The sequence below is a fragment of the Vulpes vulpes genome, chromosome 12 (genome assembly GCF_048418805.1).
Source record: "Vulpes vulpes isolate BD-2025 chromosome 12, VulVul3, whole genome shotgun sequence".
NCBI classification, from domain to species: Eukaryota; Metazoa; Chordata; class Mammalia; order Carnivora; family Canidae; genus Vulpes; species Vulpes vulpes.
In genome coordinates this window covers 53,728,115-53,753,857 of record NC_132791.1, presented here as the reverse complement: position 1 = coordinate 53,753,857, position 25,743 = coordinate 53,728,115, and the positions used below count along the sequence as shown (strand labels likewise).

The 25,743-nt window shown below is 50.6% G+C and overlaps 2 protein-coding genes across 4 annotated transcripts in view; one reads left to right on the top strand and one right to left on the bottom strand.

The window, feature by feature from the left end:
- Positions 1 to 25,743, top strand: part of RAD50 (RAD50 double strand break repair protein) — a 227,824-nt gene that overhangs the window by 73,252 nt on the left and 128,829 nt on the right. The window lies entirely within an intron of this gene.
- IRF1 (interferon regulatory factor 1) lies at positions 727 to 7,990 on the bottom strand. The gene is made up of 10 exons (XM_072731780.1): positions 7,753 to 7,990; positions 6,629 to 6,720; positions 5,286 to 5,385; positions 4,307 to 4,483; positions 4,152 to 4,201; positions 3,912 to 4,044; positions 3,602 to 3,721; positions 3,095 to 3,144; positions 2,034 to 2,169; positions 727 to 1,710 (listed from the first exon to the last, which is right to left on the bottom strand). Exons 2-10 carry the CDS (start codon positions 6,713 to 6,715, stop codon positions 1,598 to 1,600), a joined length of 966 nt encoding a protein of 321 aa, XP_072587881.1. The 5' UTR covers positions 6,716 to 6,720; positions 7,753 to 7,990; the 3' UTR covers positions 727 to 1,597.

Here is a 25,743-nt window from a genome sequence, read left to right as displayed (position 1 = left end):
CCCAGTATCTATCTGTACTGTCCAGTATGGTAGCCATTGACCACATGTGGCTATTTACATTTTAACTAAAAATTCAGCTTCTTGTGCTCACTTCAGCAGCACATATACTAAAATTCAGTTTCTCCATCACACTGGCCACATTTCCAGTGCTCAGTTGGTACATGTGACTTCGCCACTGCCTACTACAGTGGACAGTACAGAGGGAGAGGATACTTTCATCACTGCAGAAACCGGACAAGGAATGCCCACCACAACAGGCCTCAGGAACCTGTTTTGGGCTGGTGTCTGTTGTAACTGTCCATGACCATGCAGTACTAATTATTAACTTTTTGTTTTGTTTTGTTTTTAATTGTTAACTTTTTGAAGTAGCATCTGAATACCCTTGGATTTGAGTTTAGCAGGACATATAGTTTATGGGACACATTACTCAGAACTGAAAAACCTAACACTGTCCCGACCTTGGAGCCCCAGTTCAACTCACAGCCTGGCTATAAATCTAAGGGCAAGTGACTATATTTATATGAGCATGTCCCTGTACTGTGATTGTCCCTTTTTCCTGTCATCTTCTCTATGAACATAACTGGAAGGCTTCTGCAATAGATGCATGTCACTGCTCACCCCCCAGTCAAGTTCAGGCAGGATGCCAAGAATGACTCCATCAAAATAAAATGTCTCTGTAAGAAATAAAACCACTTGCAGTTTATCTCTAAATAAAAGGCCACACCCTTTATAAACAATTAACTTTTTATAAAAAGATAAATGTACATATTTACACACATGTACATATGTGGTCACACAAGACTTAGTGGTTAGATGGCGTTTCCAATTTTAAAAATCACACCAAGACGCTCCCACTTCCCTCCCAGGGCCTGCTGAGGGCTGCCAGGGCCTGCCTGAGGGGGCAGGTGGGCGCAGGGCAAGGCACAACATAAATAAATGTAAAGGCTGAGAGCTTGGGGGAGACGTTAGTGTACACCTCTGATCAGAAAAGTGGCAAGGTCCACAAGAAAAAGTGCCATGTTCTTTCCCAAGCCCCTGAGCCCAAGCAGGGCGGAGCTCCTCTAAAGCTGAGGGAGCACTGTCCTGCAGGGCCCCGTTTCCTTCACATTTCACTGGCTTTGGAACAGTCCCTAGGGCTCAGCTGGGAAGGGGGGAGGGTCTCTGGGAACAGGATTCCCTTAGTGCAATTGTCTCTTAGTGCAGAGCCAGCCCTGGGGTTGGTGCTGTGCTTCTCTGAGGTCACTGGTCTGTTCCCTTGGGCCACCTCAGCAACAGCGAGACCCTTTCAAGGCAGTCGGGCTGAGGGGGAAAGCTGGAGGCTGACTCCTCTCTGAGATTTCCATCTGACACATCAATCTCACAATCCCATCTTCCCAGGAGGCAGGGCCAGCTTTACCCCGCAAGATGAGCCCAGACCCTGGCCTAACAGAACCTAAAGGGTCACTGTCCTAAGGAGGGAGGTTCCATCCCTGCTCAGCAATGGAGTCATTCTCTGCCATGTCAAGGAGCCCACAGGAATCCTGTTTCTTTGCATCATGGCAACCATGATGCCAGGTCCTGCTCAACACCTAGGGGAGTCAAAGGGGCCAGGGCCCAGCTATGGTGCACAAGGAATGGCCTGGATGGAGGGCAGCCTGACTGGAGTCAACAGGCTGTCCAGCCAGCTGGTGTCCATGTTCTTCAGATCTGAAGAGATCAGCCCAACATACCCTAGAAGATGTGAAGAAGGTTGTATGAGGATGGAGGGTAAAGACAGGTGTGTTCCCCTCCTGCCCCTCAGCCCTATCCCTGTAGGCCACAGACACAGCCGCCTCTACTGTCCCCACATGGCAGTAAGCACCCTGCCCCCATCTTCAGGCAAACCTGAGTACGTGGGAGCAGCAGCCAGTTTGTAAGCTGTCTGTACCAAGAAGAGTTGAAGAAAGATGCTTTGCCTCTCCTGCTCCCTAGCCCAGTCCCCCAGCCCTTTCCTACCCACCCCCTGCCAGTTTCTCGCTTCTCGGAGAAACCTTCCAGCTACAGGGACTTCTTACCCCCAGGGCTGTCAACTTCTGGTTCGTCCTTGCAGCTGAAGTCTCCATAGAGAGAGGGGGGCTGAGTCCCAGGTTCATTTAGCAGGTACCCCTTGCCATCCACGTTTGTCGGCTGCCACCCCGTCTGCTCCAAGAGCTGGTGACAGAGGAATAAGGAACCATCAGGTTACTTCCAGGGCAGATTCATCCTCTGGTCTTGCCCTCGGTGAGCCAAATCCTCCCTATCAGCATCGTACCCTTGGCCATTTGCATGTTCTCAGATGGATGGAAATGTGGACTGTGGTTAGGACAGGGGCCTGCGAATTGTGGGTCTGCCCTGGACTCATGCTCCTACATCTCCCCTCTGGCACAGAATCTCCTAAGACTTTCCCCCTCAGTCGAGTGAGGACATACCAACCAGGAATGTGGCATAAAGTAACAGCATCACAAGTCAAGAAAAGAAAAGAAAAGCTAGAGATAGGGAGCTATGCCTACGTCTCAAGTTTTCTATGCTGATGAAACACAGCCTGGGTACAACTACTGCAACAACTGTTTTATATTCGCTTTTAAGATTGAAGCAGGACAAAAAAACCAAAAAACCAAAAAAACAAACAAACAAAAAAACAACACACCCCCAGAGAATAATTTGCTTTAAGGAGAAAAAGAAAAGAAAGAAAGAAAAGGAAAAAATCCCTCATCAGATCCCAGATCCCAAAGGCTGATTATTAAAACCTGATGTGCACTTCCCTAACTAACAGGGCAGCAGGCCTGGGGCCTGTTGGGGCAGAGGACGCAGGCCAGGGACCAGGCACTGGTGCTGGCTGACTCAGAGTGGTTCCAGGCCCTAGGGCTGCCTCCAGGACAGCCTGTCAGAAACCAGGCCTCCCCACTGTCCTCACTTCCCCAGTGTCTTTCCCACCAGCCAAGGAGGGCACAGTGGATGTGGCACTTATAGGATAATACAAGCAGCCAGGTCACAGTAGCAGCTGCCTCCACCCTCCAATGTGTTGAGCTCTAAGTGGTTTTCTCTCTCCTAAGAAGCAGCCACTTCACAAGAGCGCTCAGGGAGGAATGGGCTTTACCTTCATGATGTCCTCAGTTAATTTCCCTTCTTCGTCCTCATCTGTTGTGGCTGTGGATGGGGAAGAGCAGAGAGGTTGGCTGGTAGTCAACCAGGCTTGCCCCTGCAGTTCCACCATAGTGCCCTGCCCTACCACGCACGTGCGCGCGCGTGCACACACACACACACACACACACACACACACACATACCTCCCAGCAGACATGTACCTGCTATGGACATTCCAGAACAGGACACTGTCCTTGTGACTCAGCCTCCTGCACCCTGAAGCCACACCTCTTCCCACCCCCTTGCTTCCTTCCTCACCCACAGAGACTGGGCTGCAGAGGAGCCAGGGAACTGAGCAACCTCAGACCCAAATACAGCCCCTGGGCCCCCTTCCCTCTTTTCTCCAGCACAGCACAGTCATCTCGGTCAGTGCTAGGTAGAGTTCTGAGCATCTTCTCTCCCTCAGGAAACCCTCCCCAGGACCCAAACAGGCAGGCATGTGGGCCGCAAAGGGCACAAACCTTCAGAAGTGGAGGGCATAGGTGACACCTGGAAGCTGTAGAGGTCACTGGTGCTGTCCGGCACTATCTCTGGGACGTGCCAGTCAGGGAGAGTACTGGTAACGGCACACGGTGACAATGCTGAGGGATAGCAGAAACCACAGGTCAGAACTGGCTGCTTTCTGGGTTTGCAAGACATGCAGCATCCCTGACCCCGCGGCCTGCTCCAACCTGCCACCCCCTCCTCAAGCACGCTGCCTCCTGGACCCCAAAGAAGGAGCCATCTCATTGTGACCTTGTGTGGCCTCCTGCCAGACCTGGCCTACCTCACCTGGAGTAAGGTCCCGCTCAACCTCCAAATCCTGCCCCATGTAGCCGTGAGCTGTGTAGCTGCTGTGGTCATCGGGCAGGGTGGAGGTGCTGAGTCCATCAGAGAAGGTGTCAGGACTGGAGTCACCACATGACTGCAACAAGAGAAAGGAGCTTAGGCCCAGGCTTGCCGTGGCACTTCTCCCACTGCCCACCCTGACTCCCAGGGGACCAAAGACTAGTAGCTCAGGGCCACACTCACCTTCCTCTTGGCCTTGCTCTTAGCATCTCGGCTGGACTTGGACTTTCTCTCTACAAAGCAGATGGGCCATCAGTCTTGGTACAGGCACACCAGCCCCAGCTGCCCTTCTTCTTCCCTCCCTTCGAGCTTCCCAAGGATCCAGAGCCCTTGGATACCTTTTCTCTGGTTCTTGGTGAGGGGTGGGAGCATCCGGTACACCCGCACAGCTGAGCTGCCTTTGTTCCTGCTCTGGTCCTTCACTTCCTCAATATCTGGCAGGGAGTTCATGGCACAGCGAAAGTTGGCCTTCCATGTCTTAGGATCTGGCTCCTTTTCCCCGGCTTTGTATCGACCTAGTCGGCAGAAGAGTGAAGAGGACTATAAGGACCAGAGGTGGGAATCCTTAGCTGCCGTCTGGCCTGGGAGGAGGAAGGAAAGAGTACCCCTAGGCTCTCATGCTGCCAGAGATCCACACTAGCCAAACAGAGGGTATTCCTGGGTGACCCTCTACAAGCCCTGGGGCTTCTCAAATGCCCATGCTTGACTCAAACACATCCAGCAGACCTTTCTGAAGGGCCCAGCCAGAAGCACTAGAGGGCCTGTATGTCTTCACGGGCTGTACTGGTGCTGGACCAGAACCAGTCTCCCTGCTTGGGCTGTTAGCAGCCAGAGATTAAATAAAGACTAGGGTTTATCTGATGTTTCCAAACACAGCAGTGGACAAAGAATAGGCATCAAAGAACAGTTACTGATAGGTGTGCTGTCTGATCTGAGATGGACCAAGAGCTCCATACCTCAAGGATAAAAAGAGGCTGCCAACCAGATGGGCCTTGGGCCAGGACCTTGGTAAACATCAAGAAAATCAAAGACTTGGGGTCTTTCAGTATCCAGGCTCACAACTGCTTTTGCCCCAAGGAGCTTTAATCCAGCTACAAACTCCCTGAAATCACACTTTCTAAGACACTGATTTCACAGGTTCCTTTAAGAACTTGCTGAAATGATGGAACTTTTCCCCAGAAATACAAATCTGCCCCCTGCTCACCCCCAAATTTTGCACACAATCTCAAGGAACCCGATGAAGAGCCTCTGTGTTAATAGAAGTGATTCCTCTAGTCTTCTCCTTGGCCCTCCAGGGCTGGAGAATAGGGCACACACCTGTGTGAATAGCCCAGCTCCGGAACAGACAGGCATCCTTGTTGATGTCCCAGCCATGCTTGGCAGCATGCTTCCATGGAATCTGGAAAATCATCTCCTCCTGAATGGCACACACACATATATACAAGGCTGGGTCAGCTCAGAAGCCACAGGCTTTTAGCATGAGCCTGCCCAGCCCCCCAGGTCTGAGAAAAAGCTGACTTCCCCTTTTCACCCTGACATCTGGCTTGAGTTGACCCATCCTGAGAATGGCTTAAACAGACTACTGTATCATTCTAGATCTCTCAGAAGGGGCTCTGGGTTCTGAAGAGCTATGGCAGTATCAGCTCACCAAAGCTCTCCCTCTGCCTGTTACAGGTGTACTGGGACCCATAAGGAGCACCTTGGGATGCTCTCTGGCTTTTCAGAACCAACGCAGAAGTGAAAACTCCATCCATTAAATGGGGATGCTTAGGACAATTGGGACCACTGGCTCCTACACAGGGAGGGAGCCCTGGGCCAGTCTTGGATGCTGACTACCTGTGTGACACTGGCACTGTCCCTATACCTCCTGGTCCCTCATTGGTTTCTCTTCTGTGAAATGAGAAATCACAGTGACAAATATAAAGACTAAGTCTCACTGTTTTCATTACTGGTGGTTAACACTTTGGATTTCTGAGTTTGATTGCTCAGGTTCAAATCTTGACTTGATCACTTTTTGTGTCATCTCATTATCTACTTCTCAGTGCCTCAGTTTTCCTTATCTGAAAATGGAGCTATTAACAGGATCTACTTCACAGGGCTACTGTGAGGATTAAATGACACAATGTAAGTAAACAGACTTAGCACGGTAATCACACTTGCTCATAGGGAGTGGACAGTAAGCATTATCATTATGAATATTGTTATTACTACTATGTCTGCAGGGTTTGTGCACCAGCATGAGGTTTCTTGAGCCTGGGCAAGGTTAATTCTCAGGTCCCTTGCTCCTCCAGCCATCTTCTCACCACTAGGTGCTCATTTCTCTGCCTCCTGGCTGTTTGGAACCCTGTAGGATGCTGTATGTTTGCAGGAGTCTCTCGCAAAAGAGACCAGAACTCTGGCTCTGCAGATGCGGGGAGAGTCTTGCTGATGCACACTGTCAGTGCCCTCAGGTGAGTGCCCTGTCCATACCAAGGAAGGGAAGAAGGCAGAGCGGCCCAAGGCTGGGCCCTTGCATACTGCCCGCAGGCAGGACCCACTGGGAAACAAACACATCTGCCTCCTCCTCATCACTTCCGTTTTTGAGCTGCATCTGAAGCTTCGGTCCCCTCAAAGAACATGTGTTAAAATAGTGGCATAAAAACCCAGAAGGTGACACTCACTTTATTAATCCAGATCAGCCCTGGGATTTGGTTGGAATTAATCTGCATCTCTAGCCAGGGTCTCATGCGCATCCGAGTGATGGGCATGTTGGCTGTGAAGAGAAAACAGACGCTCCTGTTTGGAGTCTGTAGAGCAGCCCCTTAGGCACTACCCTGCCTGCAACCCCCACCCCCACGCCCCCACCGCCGCCCAAGGTCATTCAGTTAACTCTCCCCTGCCCTCCACCAGGTACCAAGTAGTATAATCATGGGAAAGAAGGCTTTCACCAGAACAAAACTGTTCTCCAAATATTTTCAGCATCATGGGCAAAACAATTAAGCCCCTTCCCTCACGATCCTCTAAACACTCTGGGGAGGAGACAGGCATGCAAGTGATAGTTTCAGGATTTATGTGCAGAAGAAACAGACAAAATACACAGATATTTTAATGCCAGAACTTTCCTCCCCAAATTCAAATCCTTTGGTAAGGGACAGGCTTCTTTTGGTTGATGCCCATAAATCCCCCTACTTGAGTTGCCGCCGCTACCACTAGCTAGCCGTGCACTGGTGGCAAGCAACCACCCTGCACTCTACCCGGCACCCTCCACCCTCCACCCCCGGTCTGTTCTATGCTGCTCCCAGACCAGGTACCGCTCCCGGTCTGGCTCCCGTCCTCCGCGAAGTAGCCGAAGGAACACCTGTGGCGCCTCTTCCCATACGTAGCCTCAGCAGGTCCACCGGCCTTTCAGGCAGCAAGTCCCCCCCCGCCCCCCCAACACCTGCACGTACAGCCTGAAACCTGAGGCCTGGGCGCCGAGCTGGGGCGCCGAGTCTCCCGCACCGCTAACGATGCGCGCGGCAGGTCTACCCAGCGGCGCAGAGGCCCGGGGCTGCGCGCACACGGATCTGCCCCCCGCCGGGCGCCGGCAGGCTCGGCGAGCTCGGCTCGTGGGCGGTCCACGCCGCCGGCCCGCCCTCCCCGCCCGCGGCTCGCCGCTCCGCCAGCGCCCTCCGGAGCCCGCGCGGGGGCCCCGGCGACGCCGCGCGCCCGCGACCCTCCCGGCCGGGGGTCGGCCCCGCTTCCCGGAGCCCCGCGCGCCTCCGTTCGACGCCACCGCCCCCCCCCGCGGCGAAGGCGGGCTCACCTCCGCAGCGGCCGCGATCCACCCGCGGCGCCCGAGGGTCCCGGCTCGGCTGGGGCGGCGGTGTCCGCGCGGCGAGCGCGACCCCGGAGGGAGCGGCGCGAAGGCGGAGGACGCGCGGGTCGAGGGGCCGCGGGCACGGCTGGCCTCGGCTTGGCACGGCTCCCTCGGCTCGGCTCGGCCCGGCCGGGCTCCGGCGCACGTCCTGCCTCGACGAAGGAGTGGCGCGCTCTGCCGGGGCAGCGGCGCCGGCGAGAAATCTAAACACTTAGCGGGATTCCCCCAACCCAGGCCCGGCCCCGCCTCCCGAGGAGCCGCGAGGGCGCCTATTGGTCGGTGCCGCCCCATCATTTCGGGGAAATCAGGCTGTTGTAGAGCTAGCGGCGAAGGGGAAGTACAGGGCGGCTGCTCCTCCCCACCCCCTCCGGCCCGGCGCCGCCGCCCTGGGGCGACCGCGGGCCCGCCCCGTCCGCTCCCCTCCCCCTCCCCTCCTCCTCCCCCTCCCCTCCCCCTCCCCCCCCCCCCCCGCCCGCCCGGGAGAAGGCTGTCCTGGAAAGCCGGACGCCCCCGGCCCGCACCCGCAGCCACTCCCCTCGCTCCGCGCTCTCCCGCCTGCTCCCAGCCTCCTCGCCGGGCGTGGGGGACGGCTGTCTTCCGAGCGCAGGTGAGGAGGTCACCGGGCACCTGCTGTCCTCTTCAGAGTGGACAGCCCGGGATGGAAACCCCGTAAACGAGCCTGGCTCCTCAAACCTGCTAACGGGGTGCCAAGAAGGAAGCGTCTGGGTCCTCCTACTACTCGCTTCTTGAGGGGCGGCCGGCCCCCAGGACCCTCACCTGCCGTGGGGAAGTCCAGGAGAGCCTACTCCGCCCGGGGTGCTGACTGGGGCTGCGGGAGGGAGAGAGGAAATCCCAGTTTGGCCGCTGCAGGTGCAGCCTGGCACGGGACTGGGAACCTCAGTCTCCTCGACTGTAAAACAAGCAGCCCTATCTTGCTGGTTTACAGCTACCCAGAAACGACGTCTGTAAAGCACAGAGCCGCACTTGAGGACAGCAGGTGCTGTGTGGCTTTTGAGGTCCCTGCCCAGAGCCTAACAGTGACAGAGAGGCACCTCTCCCACTTCTGGGTCTACATCCTTGGGGCTGCCATACATCTGACCTTAGGGAGAAGGAGTAGGGTTTCAGAGAAGCCCTGGCTACGGAGTTGGCTAGGGCTTGGGTACCCTTGCTCCTTAGCACTCCTGTCTTAGGCCACCTCCACAGCCTCACAGAGCCCTTACAGGGGTGCTCCTTAGCAGCAGCATTGGTGTTGCCTGTGGCCCTCGGCGCTTGGCCCAGAGAGGTTCTAGGCAGCATGGGGGAAGTTGCTTAGGGTTGGCCAAGACCATGGATGTGGACAAAGAATTAAGGAACCCAGGTCCCAGTCCCCTGGAAAGGGCAACCACTTAACTCTTGTGCCTTAAAGCAGACCTTGCCTCATTTGCACTCTCCTAAAGGCTGGGCTGAGTGTCCAGAACTCTGGCCTGGCATGTTCCTTCCTTCACCTCCCCAAAGCTGCTGACTCAGAAGTAAATTGCTCCTCAAGGCTGCGCTGGTTGTGTCACTCCCCTCACCCAGCTCTCCCTCCACAGCAGCACCCAGTTGCAATGGTACAGACTATAAATAGACACATTGATACAGCATTCCACCTGTCAGTCACTCAGCTGCCTTCCTCCTACAGAGGAAATGGATGGGTTAATCCAATCCTGGTGCACCAGAATCTGATGCTGTGATTAACATGAAGCTTGGTTCCCAAGAGACCAACAAGAATGGGTCGGAGCTGTCTCCCAGAGAGCAGTGGGTGCAGTCCCTGAGAGAGAGGCAAAGAGACAGGAGGAACCACAAGGAATGAGCCTTAGCTGGCTAAGAAAAATGGAAGGTGCTGAGACCCAGGAAGGGGGAGAAGGGGTAGGGTGCTGTAAGTGACAGGTGGAGTGGACACCCACTACAGAAATCAAGACCTTCTGAGCAAGAAGAGCAGAAAGCAAGTGGCTCCTGAGTCGTGAAGTCTGTTTTCTGGACAGCAAATGGATGCTTGTCTTGTCTTGAAGAACCTGATATAGGCACTGGAAAATTCAAAATGAGATCAGGGAAAGGAAGTTTGCATCTCATACGGTCTCAGAAATTGACCAAAATGACCCTTTTAAGACAATAGGAGTCTGTAAGAAGTGCTTTGACAAAAACTTTATTTTAATTCACAGATAATCATCTGCATCTGTATGTATATCTTTCATGCCATGAAATCTACTTCTATGATACATATTAATGGGTATATATTATTCTCTAATAAGGATAATTATTTACCCATTAATCTCCTATTAGGTTATTTCCATATTTTCTGAATACAAACAACACTGTGTAGCTGTATCTTGCCCATATCTTTTTTAAAAATTTTATTTATTTATTCATGAGAGACACACAGAGAGGCAGAGACACAGAGAGAGAAGCAGGCAGAGGGAGAAGCAGGCTCCATGCAGGGAGCCCGATGTGGGACTCGATCCAGGGTCCCCAGGATCACACCCTGGGCTGAGGGCAGGCACTAAACCGCTGAGCCAGCTGAGAGACACACAGAGAGAGAGAGGCAGAAACACAGGCAGAGGGAGAAGCAGGTTCCATGCAGGAAGCCTGATGTGGGATTCGATCCTGGGACTTTGGGACCATTCCCTGGGTGGAAGGCAGGCACTAAACTGCTGAGCCACCCAGAAGTCCCCAAATTCCCCAATGTTATAATTTACTGATGAAGTTGTCATTTACATCTCTGAAGGGGTCTTTGACTTTTTTTTTTTTTTTTAAGTCTAGGGATTCTTATTTTATCTTGAAGCCTATAAAAATCCCTTATCGGGGATGCCTGGGTGGCTTAGTGGTTTAGCGCCTACCTTCGGCCCAGGGCATGATCCCTGAGTCCCAGGATCAAGTCCCAAGCTGGGTTCCCCGTAGGGAGCCTGCTTCTCCCTCTGCCTGTGTCTCTGCCTCTCTCTCTCTCTCTCTCTCTCTGTGTGTGTCTCATGAATAAATAAATAAAATCTTTAAAAAATCTGTTTATCATGATTGGGAGTGCCTCACTACAAATCAGTTAAATAAAACTATACCCTGTTTAAGTACCCCAAATTTTTGTTGTGACACTTCTTGAATCCCATTCGAAAATGTATCACATATCCCCTATGGTGCTAATCAAAACAGAGCCTTCCCTAGGTTTTTCATAGTAATTCAGGGCCAGCATTTTGGGTGAGCCTTGCTGACTCAAAATACTCATCTTCTGTCATTTCAGCCATCCCTTGGGGGCAAGTAGCCTCTAAACACAGCTCCGGTTGCTTTCTGGATGCTCCACTACAACCCTATCCACAGATTCACATAGACATAAGCCCAACTCTTGGCCTTCCCAGTCTACACTGCCTCCCAGCAGCTTTCTCTCATCCTAATTCATGTTCCTTCCCAGATGAAGTCTTTCCTGTCCTCCTCTCCTCTTTGCCTCACCTGGTCCTCCAGGTTTTCTTTCCCTAAATCCTCATGTTTTGACTTTCCAGTCCCAGACTGTTATTACCACAGCCTACCCTCAGGTCTCTCTCCTTCCCTCCCTGTCTGGTCTCCCTCTCTTGGTGCCTCTGCACTAGGATGATCTGCCTAATTCTGCTGATCTCCCAAACATTCAGGTCCACCAGGAGCTTCTGAATTTCCTCAGACTCAGCCCCACATTCCAGTGGAGGCTCACTCTGGTTCCAACCTTGTCTCCCACAGCTTCCCTACCCTTGAGCAGTAACTAGAGGGCAGTGTAAAGAATACAGGATTCGGGTCTGAAAGCCTTGGGATAGCGTGCTTTCCACTACCTGCTGTGTGACCCTAGGCAAGTTACTGTTCCTCTCTGGGTCTCCGTGTTCTCATCTGTAAAAAAGAAATACTCTGCCCATCTCTCTTGATTATTATGAAGATGGAATTAGACTACCAAACTTTATAAACTAAAACTTGAGCAAAATGACATGTATTAACAGTAGTGCACAACTTTCACTGCATTTCTGTTCTCTGAACATACTGTGTTTTTCCCCTTATGTCTTTGCTTCTTCCATTTGCTCCTCATCTCTATCTTCCTGTGATATTTGGCAACACTCAGTCTCCCCCCTCTCTGGCTCTCTCTCTGTCTCATTCTCACTTTTTCTACCCTCCCCACCAAACACTTCGGTGTCAGTCTCCATTTCAAGGCCCAAAGTAAATGCTTGGTCCTCTAGGAAGTACCCCCAAACTGCCAAACCAAAATCCTTAGAACCCACCTTAGAACCCCCTGGCGCTTAACTTTCATGTTGCCTTTTCTGCATTTATCACCAGGGTGGTGACTTTCTAGGGAGCAAAGTCTCCATTTTTCTACAGATCTATCTGGCTACTCAGGTGGAGTTAGCTGAAGGTTATTGCTCTGGTTTCACGGCATGCCTCCCATCTATACGATTACTTAATAAGGATTAATTCCTTTGTGTCAGGCCCTGGAGTTTTCTGGGCTGGCAAGACTTCCTCTGAGGTGATTTCTGCAATAGGCATTCCCGACGCAAGATCAACCTTGTAGGAGCCTCTTCCCTGATGACCAAGCCAGTCCTTAGCCCCCTCCCTTAGGCTCTCAGAATACAACGTTCACCCTCCTGGGCAGGTGGGGCTCCAGTTAGTTCTGAAGCACAGAACCCTGCCAGGCTTTCACCAGGTTTTTGAGAGAAGGGAAACCCTGGGCTCCTGTGGGGCAGGCTATCCAAAGAGAAAGCCATGGTTCCCAAAAGCAGGTGAACCCCCCAGCAAGCCTTCTAGCCTTCCAGATGCGAAGAGTGGGCTTTCTGAGACGCTAAAAATCCCTTCCAGGCATCATCTCTATTTTCACAGCAAACCTGGGATGCAGGCAATCCCAAACTGTTAAGTGCAGAACACAAATCAGGCATCAGATCATCAGAAAGCATCCAAAAGCTTCAAGAATCCTGCCATCATCACCCTGCCTGAAAGGAGCCTAGCTGGAAGAAAAAAAAAGTCATTTCTTAATTCATTCAACAAATCATGAATCGCACTCCTGCTCTAGGTCAGCTCCGGATTTGGCTCAAGACTCGCCCCTCCCCTCTCACAGTTCTGGCAAAAATGCTGTATGACACAGCAGAATAAGCGTTGTGCTCTTACAAAAATCCTAAATACAGAGTGGGAGGCTGCAGCTGGCGGCAGCCAGGGGGTCCTGCGATGGAAGAGTGGGCCAGGAATCGTTCCGGCGCTGTGGACTGTTCCGGAACCGCGGAGGGGGCGCGGGTGTCAGTGTGGGCTGCCGCTGATGCCTTGTGCAGTTTCATTTCTTATAAACACTGGGTTGGGAGGAAAGAGGCCTCAGCTCCCCATCCGCCCCGTGAGGCCCGGGGCCGGGGGCGGGGGTGCGGGGGTGCTCCGGGGCGAGGCCTGGCAGCCACGTCCCAGAGTCACTCCGCTTGGGAGCAGCATCCTCCCCGCCCCCACACGACCGGGTCCTGCAGTACCGCCGGCGCCCACTGTCGTTCTCCTAGAGCGCCCCTCGTAGAATTCCAGGCTTTCCTGGGGCAGCAGCACCCCTACTTCGCCCTGGGTACCCGAGTCCTGACCTGGAGCCCCTCGCCTCCAGGTGACCCACGATCGCGCTGCCCCAGCCAGATCTGAGTGTGCGTGTGCGCGCGCGTGTGTGCGGAGGGGAGGGGAGGGGAGGGGAGGGGGCACAAGCCTCTCAGGCTAACTTCCACATTCCAGCTCGGCCCCGGCTGGGGGTGAGTCGGGGTAAGCGGCCGGCTTCCTGGAAACGGAGGGAGGGCGGAGAAAAGCAAAGCCTCCCCGCCGCGCCGCCCGGGTGGCTGCCCTGCCGGGGCCCGCCCCGCCCCGCCCCCGCCGCAGCCGGCCGCCCTGCCCGTGCCCGGCCGCTCACCTGCCCGCAGCCCCGGGCGCTTCCTTGGCCGCCCCCGCCCAGCCTCCCGCCCAGCCTCCCGCCCAGCCTCCCGCCGCGGGCCAAGCGCTTCCAGCCCGCTCTGCAGCTCCGGGCCGTGGGAGCTCGGGCGAGCTGGCGAGCTGCTCGTGCCCAGTGCCGCCGCCGCCGCCGCCGCTCGCCCCCTACCCCGCCCCGCCCCGCCCCGCAGGAGGCAGCGAGCGGCACCGGGGTGCAGAGCTCTGCGCAAATGCCCCCGCTGGCGGGCACACAGTAGGCGCGCAGAAATGGCGCCCGCGTCCCCGGCGCTGCAGAGGAAGGCCGCGCCGCAGCCCCAGCCACTCGCGCGGGACGGGAAGCGCTCCCGTGGGAGGCGCGCACGTGCCGAGCCGCCGGGCTGACTCTGCCCGCGGGGACGCTGCGGCCCCGGGGGATCGGCCCACCCGCGCGGCCCCAGCCCCCACGCCGGCACCGCAGGGCCGCGCCGAGGGGCGGGGCCTGGGTTTCGGTTTCTTGCAAACGCCGCGGCCACAGGGAAACCGAGGAGTTTCCGGGAACCGCGCCGGGAGCGCTGAGGTTCGCGCGGCGGAGGGGGACGGGCGGCCGTCCAGCGTCGCGGGTCAGTGGCCCTCTGGAAGTTCCGAGAGGAGCTGGGGGAAAACCGGCCCCGGAAAAGCCCCACCTGAATGCACCTGCCGCAGTCCCCACCCAGAAGGGGCGGTGGGATGGGGGGGGGGGGCTGTGCTTGGGCAGGTGGAGTGTGAGAAATCGGGCCCCCTCACACGGCTAAACTCCCCAGTTGTACCACTCAGCGCACATCATCACGTCTCGTTTTATTGTCTTTATAGCTCTTATCATTGCTGAAATTATCCCCTTTATGTACTTTTTTTTTTTTTTACTGGGGGATTCCTCCTACATGACTTGGAGCCCTTGGAGGGTGCAGCTGCGCCCCGCCTAGGGCCTAGAACAGGGTTAACCACAAGGAGAGTCTCCGTGTTTACTGAAAGAGTGAAGAAATGGAGTGAGAAGCTTCTAGGGCTGGCCTTGTGGCCCTCTGACCTGCTTCCAGGAGGCCTCTGGGTCCAGCTCTCCTGACTCCAGTCAGATCCTGATGTCCCTAGCTAATGAAGACCCCCTTTTTAGGAAAGGCCTCTTTGTGGGGAAGTCCCTTGTAGCTCCCTGAGAACTGCCCTCCTGATAGGGTGGTTGGGCAGTAAGCAGACTATAGTCATCACAGAGGAATGCTGGCTTTGAGGGTCAGCTACTTCCTTCCCTCCCCAGGGCTTGCAGCTCAGTCCAGGGCTGAATGTGGGCTGGGCCTGGATCTGAGCCAGGAAGGATGGGAGTTTGCAATGGTGAGACAGAGTCCTGGATCCTCCCTGGCCTCTTCAGACCAAAGCAATGCCTGGAGTCTGGGTGGGAATTTAGGGTCACCTAAATTCTTGCTTTGGGGCCCCCAAGTCTGTGACAGGGGTCTCCTTCAGGATAGTCTGAAGACTATGACTCTTGGAAAGATAAACAAGGGGAGCTCTCTCAGTCCAAAAGAGCTGGAGGTGGGGCGGGCGGCATGGGGCCACTTGGAAGTAGCTGGTAAGCCAGCAGAGGGACAGGCAGACAGACCCTCCAGCATCCCTTGTCCATGCCATCACTGACTTCTGGCCCAGGTTAAGGACCAGGGTGGCTGGCCTGGGAGACAGCCAGGGAAACTCCAAATGCTGCAAGAGTGGAGCTTGTGCTCTGAGCACAGTCCCTGGTGACCCTGGTGACTCATCCTGGGAATCCCAACTCCAGGGGCTGCCCTGGGAATAAGGCTCAGGATGGAGAGCACACGCCCCTAAGGGTCCTGACAACCATGATGGCAGTTTAGTGAAGCCCCCCACTAATAGATTATTGTCCCTTCCTTCTTTTTCCCAAAGCTGGACCCATGCTGGTCCAAATAATATCTTTGAGGCAGGGAGCCAAACCCTCATTCAGCCTGGCCAATAAATTTGACATAGGAGAGGACCTAGTTTTCAGAGTGTCCATGTTGGGCCCCATTCAAGTTCACATTTCAGAAACAGTAGGTGTACATCAAACTCAAAGATAGCAGAAATGTGTCAATGTGCTCAGCAAGTGCTGAGTTACGGGTATATTCATATAGGGAAAGCAGTGCATGAAGCAAGAGAACAGGGTGGCTCAGGTGTGCTCTGTCTTGTTCACTGTTGTATCCCCAGGATCCAGACTTGGTTGAACACAGCAGATGCCCTATGGACCGGTGTGGTGTGGGTAGGCGATGGATGGATGGATGATGTTCTCAGATTATCTCAGCAGCGTGCACACTTTCCCTGAGGTGGTCTTGGCAACAAGACAATTGCCACAGAAAGTCTCTGATGGGCCAAAGGGAGGAAGGATAGAGGGATGAGGCTTCCCTGAGCAGCACTGTGGTCATTTCTGTCTGGTTCTGTCCCTCCAAGGAGACCTCTGCTCCCTTTGCCATTGCCCTGTTCACATGTGTGCCCTCTAGGGCCTGCAGAAAGACTGAGAGTACAGTGACAAGGACCAGCCAGACATAGAACAAGAGGAAGGGGCTATTAATAACAGGTGGATTCTCTCTCCTCTCTCAGAAGGTGGGTCTACGAGATGCTTGGATGGCTCAGTTGGTTTAGTGTCCAATGCTTGATTTCAGCTCACGTCATGGCCTCTGTATGGTGGGATTGAGCCGTGTGGTCAGGCTCTGTGTGCTTAGCATGGAATCTGCTTGTCTCTCTCCCTCTGCCCCTCACCCCACTTGCACTCTCTCTCCATCTCCCTCTATCTCTAAAATAAATAAATGAATGAATGAATGAATAAATAAATAAATAAATAAATAAATAAATAAATAAAATCTTTAAAAGAAGGTGGGTCACAGAAGAGCTCAATTTAAGTAGGACCTCAGCCAGGTGTGAGAGGTTCCAGTGCTTTCTCTGAACGAGTGTGTCTACAGGAAAGCATGTGTTCACTGACCAGCTGACTGGTAGGAGGAGGAATGAAGAGTCAGCAGAGAACCACCCACCAGGATGGTCCAGGAGAAAGTATGACTGTCTAGTTCAGTTTGGCCCATGAGAAACCACAATGAGTCTGTCACTGTGTCAGATATTCAACATAAAATGTTGCTCTGGTAGTATTTGAGAGGACTGGGTCCATACTGAGGGCAGAATGGACCAGCATGTGCGGGGAGAAGGAGCTCTGGGCACCCCAGGAAACCAAAGCCATTCTCCCTTCCTGGAAAGCCCTTAGGAATGTTGGAAGCGGCTTTCCACAGGGGCTGGAGAGCACATGTATTACTTTGCTTTTAGTGGAGAAATAACTCTAGAAGACTGATAACTTAGGGGCATCTGCAAGTCATGGAATGTTGCTCAGCCCTGTGCCTGTGCTGGTCTTATGGGGGACTTAGAAGTGAGCAGCCATGGTCCCCATCACTAACCTGGGTGTTCTCCTAGGGCAAAGGATGCAAATGTTAACAGTCAGAGTCATCTCCCCGGCACCCAGTACACTCCTCACAAACAGTAGGCACTTAGTAAGTGCACTGCTGATTGCAGAATGACGGATGTGTGCAATACCTGGAGAATTAGACAAAGGGGCAGAAATGTTGGGTACTGAGATGGGAGCTGTTGATCTCAGCAGGGTCCACAGATGGCTACTCCAAGGAGGTGGCATTCATTAGGGCCTTGAAGGATGAGTCACAGTTTCATAGGCCAGCCGTGGGGGAGGGCATTCTGGGATGCAGGAACGGCCCAAGGAAAAGCTTGGAGACTCAAAAGTGTGAGACAGATTCTGCCTGCAGTACAGGTATGGCTGTGTGTGGCTGTCCCAATTCCTGAGCCTGGACCAGCCAATGGGAGCTACACTGGGAAGAGGTTCAAATGGCATACTCAACAGTCAGGATTTTATCTTGGCAGATAGGGGCTCCTCAGGGCAGGACCATGGTTCCTCTCCTTCTAGAGAATCAGGTCTATCATCAGATGTTTGTTGAAGTAAATTCTAGGGTGGGCCCTGTGAGGGTAACCGGGAGTGACCACGCTTTAGAACACTTTGCATGACTACCATGATGAATGAAGCATGGGCACGCCAGGGTGGGACCAGGGTGTGGCAAACAGTCTCTGAGGCCACAGAACCTAAGGAGGCATCCACTCTCAGGGACCAGGTCTATACTGGCATGACCATGAGAGTTTGAGTGCCTCCTCAAGTTTTGCACCCCAGGCCCCTGTTTGCTTCACCCGAGTCTGGGATCTGGCTGTGGACTGGAGGCAGGGCAGTGGCCAAAAGGCAGCTCAGTTGATCCAGGTGAATCAGATCTATGGCCATAGGGGATTGAGAGAATTGGGCCTACTTGGGAGTAGGATCAGAGGACAGGATTTGGGGATAACCAGGATGTGGAATGGGTTGAAGCAGGACCCTTCTGGTGCCCTCCATAATTCCCCATCCTCTGAAGAGTATAGGGAGGCCCCCGTTCTGCTAACAGTTTGTATGCCTGCATCTGGGGCCAAGGCTGGACCCTGGGTCTTGGCTTCATCTAGATTTTGAGTTTGGGGGCTGAAAGTGTTGAGCTAAAGAGAGTAGTAGGGCAGAGGTAGTCCACAGCCTACCCTGGCAATGCCTATGTCACCACTGACGGTAGCTAGAACCTGCAACAGTACTCCAAGACTCCTGGGCCCTGACCCTGCCCTTTGGACACTGGGTGTGTGGGCACAACACACAGGGAAGGTTGGATAAGGGTGCCTCCAGTGCTGGATGGGGTGTGTCCATCAAACCATCATCTGCTGTCCAGAGGGACCAGAGTCCACTCTGAGGTCCTGTGTTCCCCAGGGATTAGTGGTTCAGTTCTCCTAGCTCTTGCCTCTGAAGCTCTGACCCTATGGCACCAGTGCCCTCTGCTGGCTAACAGAGATACTCCCCCTTCTCTTGCTTTTGGAAAAGGGGGTGTAGTGGTCTTGGGGAGAAAGAAGGGTGAAGGGTCAATGAAGGTTTAAAGGGCGGGGTCAGGAGTTGAGGTTGGACTTTGGCTAAGGCAGATAGGCAGGTGCCACCTGGTAAACAAAGCACCTGCTTCCTGGTCAGTAGCCTTTGACTGGGTGCAAGAGAGAGGGGACCAAGCAAAGACAGAGATGGCTCAGTCTTTCTTTCTTTCTTTCTTTCTTTCTTTCTTTCTTTCTTTCTTTCTTTCTTCTTTCTTTCTTCTTTCTTTTTTTGCATTTTTAAAACTTTATTTAAATTCAATTAGTTAACATATAATGTATTAATGGTTTCATAAGTAGAGATCAGTGATTCATTAGTCTTATATAACACCCAGTGCTCATTACATCACGTGCCCTCCTTAATGTCCATCGCCCAGTTACCCCCGTCCCCCCACTCCCTTCCCTTCCAGTCACCCTTGGTTTGTGTCCTATGATTAGGAATCTCATATGGTTTGTCTCACTCTCTGATTTCGTCTCTGATTTCTGTATTATTTTTTCCTTTCTTACCCTATACTCCTCTGTTTTGTTTCTTAAATTGTACATATGAGTGAGATCACATGATAATTATCTTTCTCTGATAGACCTGTTGCACTTAGCATATCTTCTAGTTTGTGTTGGCATTTTTTCTTTTCTTTTTCTTCTTCTTCTTCTTCTTCTTCTTCTTCTTCTTCTTCTTCTTCTTCTTCTTCTTTCTTCTTCTTCTTCTTCTTCTTCTTCTTCTTCTTCTTCTTCTTCTTCTTCTTCTTCTTCTTCTTTTAATTTAAATACTTTGACATTGTCTAAGAGGACTACTGAGAGAGGCCAGAGAGCAAGGACCCTCTCATCGATCCACCCTCCTACCCTACCCTGGCATCACAGCCCAAGAAGGTTCACATTCTATTCTGAGCACAGAATCGGCCCCTTCTGGACACCCTGGGTAGGCCCTGACAGCTCCTCCGATTCTCCCAGAACAAACCCCCTGGGCCCCACAGAGGATTTGTCCTGGGACTGAGGGCTCAGGGATAGGTCTCTGAGGGGTCAAGGCCCTGGGCAATCTAAAAGTAGGAAGAGTCGTCCCCTGAGAGAATTCCTGCTTCAAATCTCCAACCCAGGCTAGAAGGGAGGTGGTGATGCCTCAACAGAACAAAGAGAGAGCTCCTGAGCAGCTCCATGGTTCCTCTGATTCATCCTCCTCTGGACTCACTCCCTTCTGAGCTCCAGGCCAGGGCCTCAGGACATAGGGACCAAGTTGGAGTATTGGGTAAGATGTCCAGTGGACAGAGGAGTGACAGGACCTGTGCTGCCTCCGAGCCGGGAAGTCCACAAACAGGGTCACACCCTAGGCAGCCACTTCCCTGAAGGTTCTCTCTCTCTCTCTCTCTCTCTCTCTCTCACACACACACACACACACACACACACACACACAAGGGTGGATTTCTCCAGTGAGCCCTGCCCATCCATGGCCCTGGCATCTGGAGTCCCCACCTCAGAAAAGCAGCTTATGGGAATTTGTTTACATCATGACTCTTGGGTACATAGAAGTCTGAGACTTCACCTGGCTTCTGGGAGCCCAGGCAAGGGTCTTGACCCCAGGGAAACTTCTCTCCCAGGCTAAGACAGTGTGGGTGGCTGCTGTTCTCTTAGGACTCAGAGATGACTCAGTGCTCAGGAAAGCAGCTCCTCACCATGCCCCAAGGTGGCCTTAGCAGTCATGTCAATTCATCTTGAATAGTGTAAGCTCTTCACAGAGACTCCTCCGACCACTCACCTACCAGGTTCTCAGGGAGAGATGAGGCCAATGGGAGAAGTCATGAAGAGAAGAAATTGGTGGTGCTATGTGTTAAAACTGCCCATGTACCCTAGGTGCCATGCTTAGCCTGCAGGCCTGGTGCCACATGGCCTAAGAGAGCGTGGGAGTAAAGAGCTGTCACTGGTTCATGGCAGGGCTAACCCACCAGCCTGAGGATTGTGGGATGGGAAAATCAAGCTACAGACACCAGGAAGTACAGGAGCAGAGTAAAACCAGATGAAGTCAAAGAGTCTAAAATATTTGATAAGTAGGCCTGGTGAAGGCTTTTTTTTTTTTTTAAGATTTTATTTATTCATGAGAGAGGCAGATACATAGGCAGAGGGAGAAGCAGGCTACCTGAGGGGAGCCTGATGTGGGACTCGATCCCAGGACCCTGGGATCATGACCTGAGCCGAAGGCATGTGCTCAACCACTGAGCCACCCAGGCATCCCCTGGTGGAGGCTTTTGAGGCTGCTCCTGCCATGGCACCATTGCCTTGTGAGCATTCTGTGTGAGCCTCACAGCCTCCACAACCAAGGTAAGGCTGGCCCTCGGGTCAGAGCCCCGTCAGAGCCAGGAACATGGCAACTCTGTCACAGAGTTCCCAAAACACCTCTAGAGGAATTGATCTTCTCTTTTAGGCTTCTCTACAAAATTTTTCTTGTCATTTTCCTGCATGTGTATCTTTTCTCTCCCTCTGCTAGCTCAGGGATGCTTTTTGACCCTTGGTGCCATGGGGATGGATTAAGTGACAAATTCAGACAGCAAACATTTACAGTATGGCCAGGTGCCAGGTACAGAGGTAGTTGCCATGGCAAAGACATTCAACAAGAATTTATTGATCCCATAGGATGTGGTAGGCATGGGTCTAGACACTAGGGATATAGACGTGAACATGACAAAGTTCCTGCTGTCATGAAACTCATATTTTAGTGAAGGCAGGCTAACAATGGTGAAAGTGTAATATGGTAATGACTATTCTGCAGAGAAATAAAATAGCATGGTGTCATAGAGATTATGGAGGTAGGTACTTTATATTGGGTGTTCAAGGAATGTCTATCTGGAGCAGTGACAATTTCTTTTAAATATTTATTTATTTCAGACAGGGAGAAAAAGAAAGAGAAAGAGCATGAGCAGGAAGGGCAGAGGGAGAGATAGAATTCCAAGCAGATTCCCCACCGAGTGCAGAGCTCCATATGGGGCTCAATCCCATGACCATGAGATCATGACCTGACTGAAATCAAGAGTCAGACACTCAACCGACTGCAGTACCCTGCACCACTACAGCAGTGACATTTTAACTTTGTAAATGATAGAAGGGGCAGCAACGTGCAGAACAGGGCAAACGGCACTCTAAGGCAGAAGGAAGAGTTAACGTGAAGGGCTTGGAATGAGAACAGGCTCAGTATGTTTGAGGGAAAAGATCACTGTGGCCGCAGCATGGTAGGTAAGGAGGATCATGCTAGAAAATGGGAACGGTCAGATCAATGGGGGTCAGATGAGGTGGGGCTATTTTGCACACACACACACACACACACACACACACACACACACCATCAGGGGCTTGGGCTTAATGCAAAAGGAATGGAGGGCCTTTGAAGGATGTGGTACGTGGAACTGAATTGATCCAATGTGCATTTTTAAATGCTTACTGGCTTCTGTTTGCAGACTGGACTGTAGTCCAGTCTAAGTCTTTCTGCAAGTGTGGAAGCAAGACCAGGAGGCAAGCCAGAGTGGGAGGATGATCCAGGAGAGGTGAACCAGGATGGTGGTGGTATCAGTGGAAAGAAGAAGGGATGGAACTAGGCAGAGTTTGGAGGGAAAGCCAAACAGAGATAAATGAAATGTGTTGCCTACAGAATGAGAGAAAGTATTTGCAAATTATATATTGATCAAATACTGGAAAATGGGCTTACATATAGACTGTAGTAGTCACCTCTTATCTGCAGTTTCACTTTCTGTGTTTTCAGTTACCTATAGTCTAGTGTAGTCCAGAAGCAGGTGATCCTCCTTCTGATATATCATCAGTAGGTCAATGGTAGCTTAAAGCTACGTTACAGCGCCTATATCATTCACCTCACTTTATCTTATCACGTAGGCATTTTATTATCTCACATCATCACAAGAAGAAAAATGGTGAGTACAGTACAATAAGATATTTTGAGAGAGAGACCATGTTCATGTAATTGTTATTACAGTACATTGTAATTATTCTATTTTATTATTGTGGATCTCTTTCTATGTCTAATTTTTTTCTGTCTAATTTATAGATTAAATCTTATCGTGGGTATATATGTGTAGGAAAAAAACAATAAAAGTAGGGTTTAGGACCATCCACAATTTCACACGTCCACTGGAGGTCTTGAAATGTATCCCCTACAGAAAAGGGGGGACTACTATATACAAAGAATGCTTACAACTCAATAATAAGAATACAACACATTTTTTTTTAATGGTCAGAAGATTTGAATGGGCATTTCACCAAAGAAAATACAGATGGCAAACTAGCACCTGCAAAGATGCTCAACGTCATTAGTCACTAACCACATGCAAATTAAACCACAATGAAATATCACTACACATCTCCTAGGAAAGCTAAATGGAAAAGACTAACTATGCCAAGTATTGGTGATGACATGGAGCAACTAGAATGTTTCTAAGCTGCTGGCAAGAATATAAAATTATACAACTACTTTGGAAAACATTTTGGCAGTTTCCTTAAAAAGTTCATTATGTATATTATATGCACATATAATATATAATACTGTATATAATTATAAAATATATGCAATATATAAATATATAATAAATAATATATATTGCAGAAAAAAGACACATTATTTATAGGGTAATACATTTTTTCCTTCAAATTTTTATTTAAATTCTAGTTAGTTAACATACAGTGCAATATTGTTTTCAGAAGTAGAATTCAGATTCATTTACTTACATTCAACACCTAGTGCTCATCCTAAGTACCCTCCTTAACCTATTATCCACCTAGTCAGTCCCCCACCACCTCCCCTCCGTCAACCCTCAGTTTGTTCTTTATTGGTTTTTTTAAAGATTTCATTTATTTATTTGAGAGAGAGAGAGAGCACAAGCAGGGGGAGGGGCAGAGGGAGAGAAAGGAGCAGACTCCCCGCTGAGCAGGGAGCTGGATATGGGACTCCATCTCAGGACCCTGGGATCATGACCTGAGTCAAAGACAGATGCTTGACCGACTGAGCCACCCAGGCGCCCCTGTTTTCTATTGTTAAGAGTCACTTATGGCTTGTTTCCCTCTCTCCTTTTTTTCTTTTCTCCCTTCCCATATGTTCATCTGTTTTTGTTCTTAAATTCCATATATGAGTGAAATTATATGGTATTTGTCTTTTTCTGACTGACTTATTTCACTTAGCATAATACACCTAGCTCCACTTCACTATTTGCAGATGACATGGTGCTCTATGTAAAAAACTTGAAAGACTCTACCAAAAAATTGCTAGAACCAATACATCAATTCAGCAAAGTCCCAAGATATAAAATCAACATACAGAAATCTGTTGTATTTCTATACATCAATAATGAAGCAGTTGAAAAAGAAATCAAGGGATCAATCACATTTGCAACTGCACCAAAAACTGTAAGGTAGGCTAGGAATAAACCTAACCAAAGAGATAAAAGATTTGTACTCTGAAAACTATAGAATACTCATGAAAGAAATTGAAGAGGACAGAGAAATGTGAAAACATTCCATGCTCATGGGTTGGAAGAACAAACATTGTTAAAATATCTGTACTACCCAAGGCAACCTACATATTCAGTGCAATCTCTATCAGAAAGCACCAGCATTTTTCACAAAGCTAGAACAAACAATTTTAGAACTTGTATGACCACAAAAGACCCGGAAGAGCCAAAGCAATCATGAAAAAGAAAAGCAAAGCTGGAGGCTCACGATGCCAGACTTCAAACACTATTAATCATCAAGACAACATGGTGCTAGCAAAAAAACAGACACAGAGATCAATGGAACAAAATAGAAAACCCAGAAATCAACCCACAATTGTATGGCCAACTAATTTTCAACAAGGTGGGAAAGAATACTCAAGAGAAAAAAGACAGTCTCTTCAACAAATGGTGTTGGGAAAACTGAACAGGCACATGCAGAAGAATGAAACTGGACCACTTTCTTACACTACACACAAAAATAAATTCAAAATGGATGAAAGACCTAAATGTGGGACAGGAAACCATCAAAATCCTAGAGAAGAACACAGGCAGCAACCTCTGAGCTTGGCAATAACAATTTCTTTCTAGACACATTGCTGGAGGCAAGGGAAACAAAAGCAAAAATGAATTATTGGGACTTCATCAAGATAAAAGTCTTCTGCACAGCAAAGAAAACAATCAACAAAACTAAAAGGCAGTCTACAGAATGGGAAAGATATTTGCAAATGAAATATCTGATTTGGGTTAGTATCCAAAATGTATAAAGAACTTAAGAAACTCAATACCCAAAAATCAAATAATCTAGTGTAGGGGAATACATTTAAATTAGTTCAGATTTACCACAGAAGTCGAGAAGGAAGTCTCATTGTGGAGACCAGAAAGAAGTGGAATCACATCTTTACAGTGATGGAGGGGAAAAAAAAATAGACCCAAGTTCTATAGCCAATAAGAATATCCTTCAGGAGTGAAAATGAAATAAAAACATTCTCAAATGAAGGAAGACTAAGAGAATTCCTTGACAGTAAACCTACTCTTAAATAATTGCTACAAGAAGGTCTTTAGGCAGAAGGGAAATGATACCAGAAGTTAACTTGAAATATCAGGAATGAAGGAAGATCAACAGAAATGGTAAAATCTAGGTTAACATTCTGTTTTTATTATTTGACATATTCTTTGGTTCTTTAAAATATGTTTTATGATTGAAAAAAATCGGGATCCCTGGGTGGCGCAGCGGTTTGGCGCCTGCCTTTGGCCCGGGGCGCGATCCTGGAGACCCGGGATCGAATCCCACGTTGGGCTCCCGGTGCATGGAGCCTGTTTCTCCCTCTGCCTGTCTCTGCCTCTCTCTCTCTCTCTCTCTGTGACTATCATGAATAAATAAATAAAATCTTAAAAAAAAATTATAGCATTTTCTGATGGCGTTTTCAAAGTATGTTTATATAATAATGAAAGGACAACATAAAGAAGGGAGAGTAGAGGAATCTGTATGGTGGTAAGGTTTTACATCCCACTTAAAATAATAAAATGTCGACCTTAAGAAAAAAAGATAGTTATAAATGCAATAGATGCATTTATATGGAATACTTAAAAAAAATGTTGAAATAACCCAAAC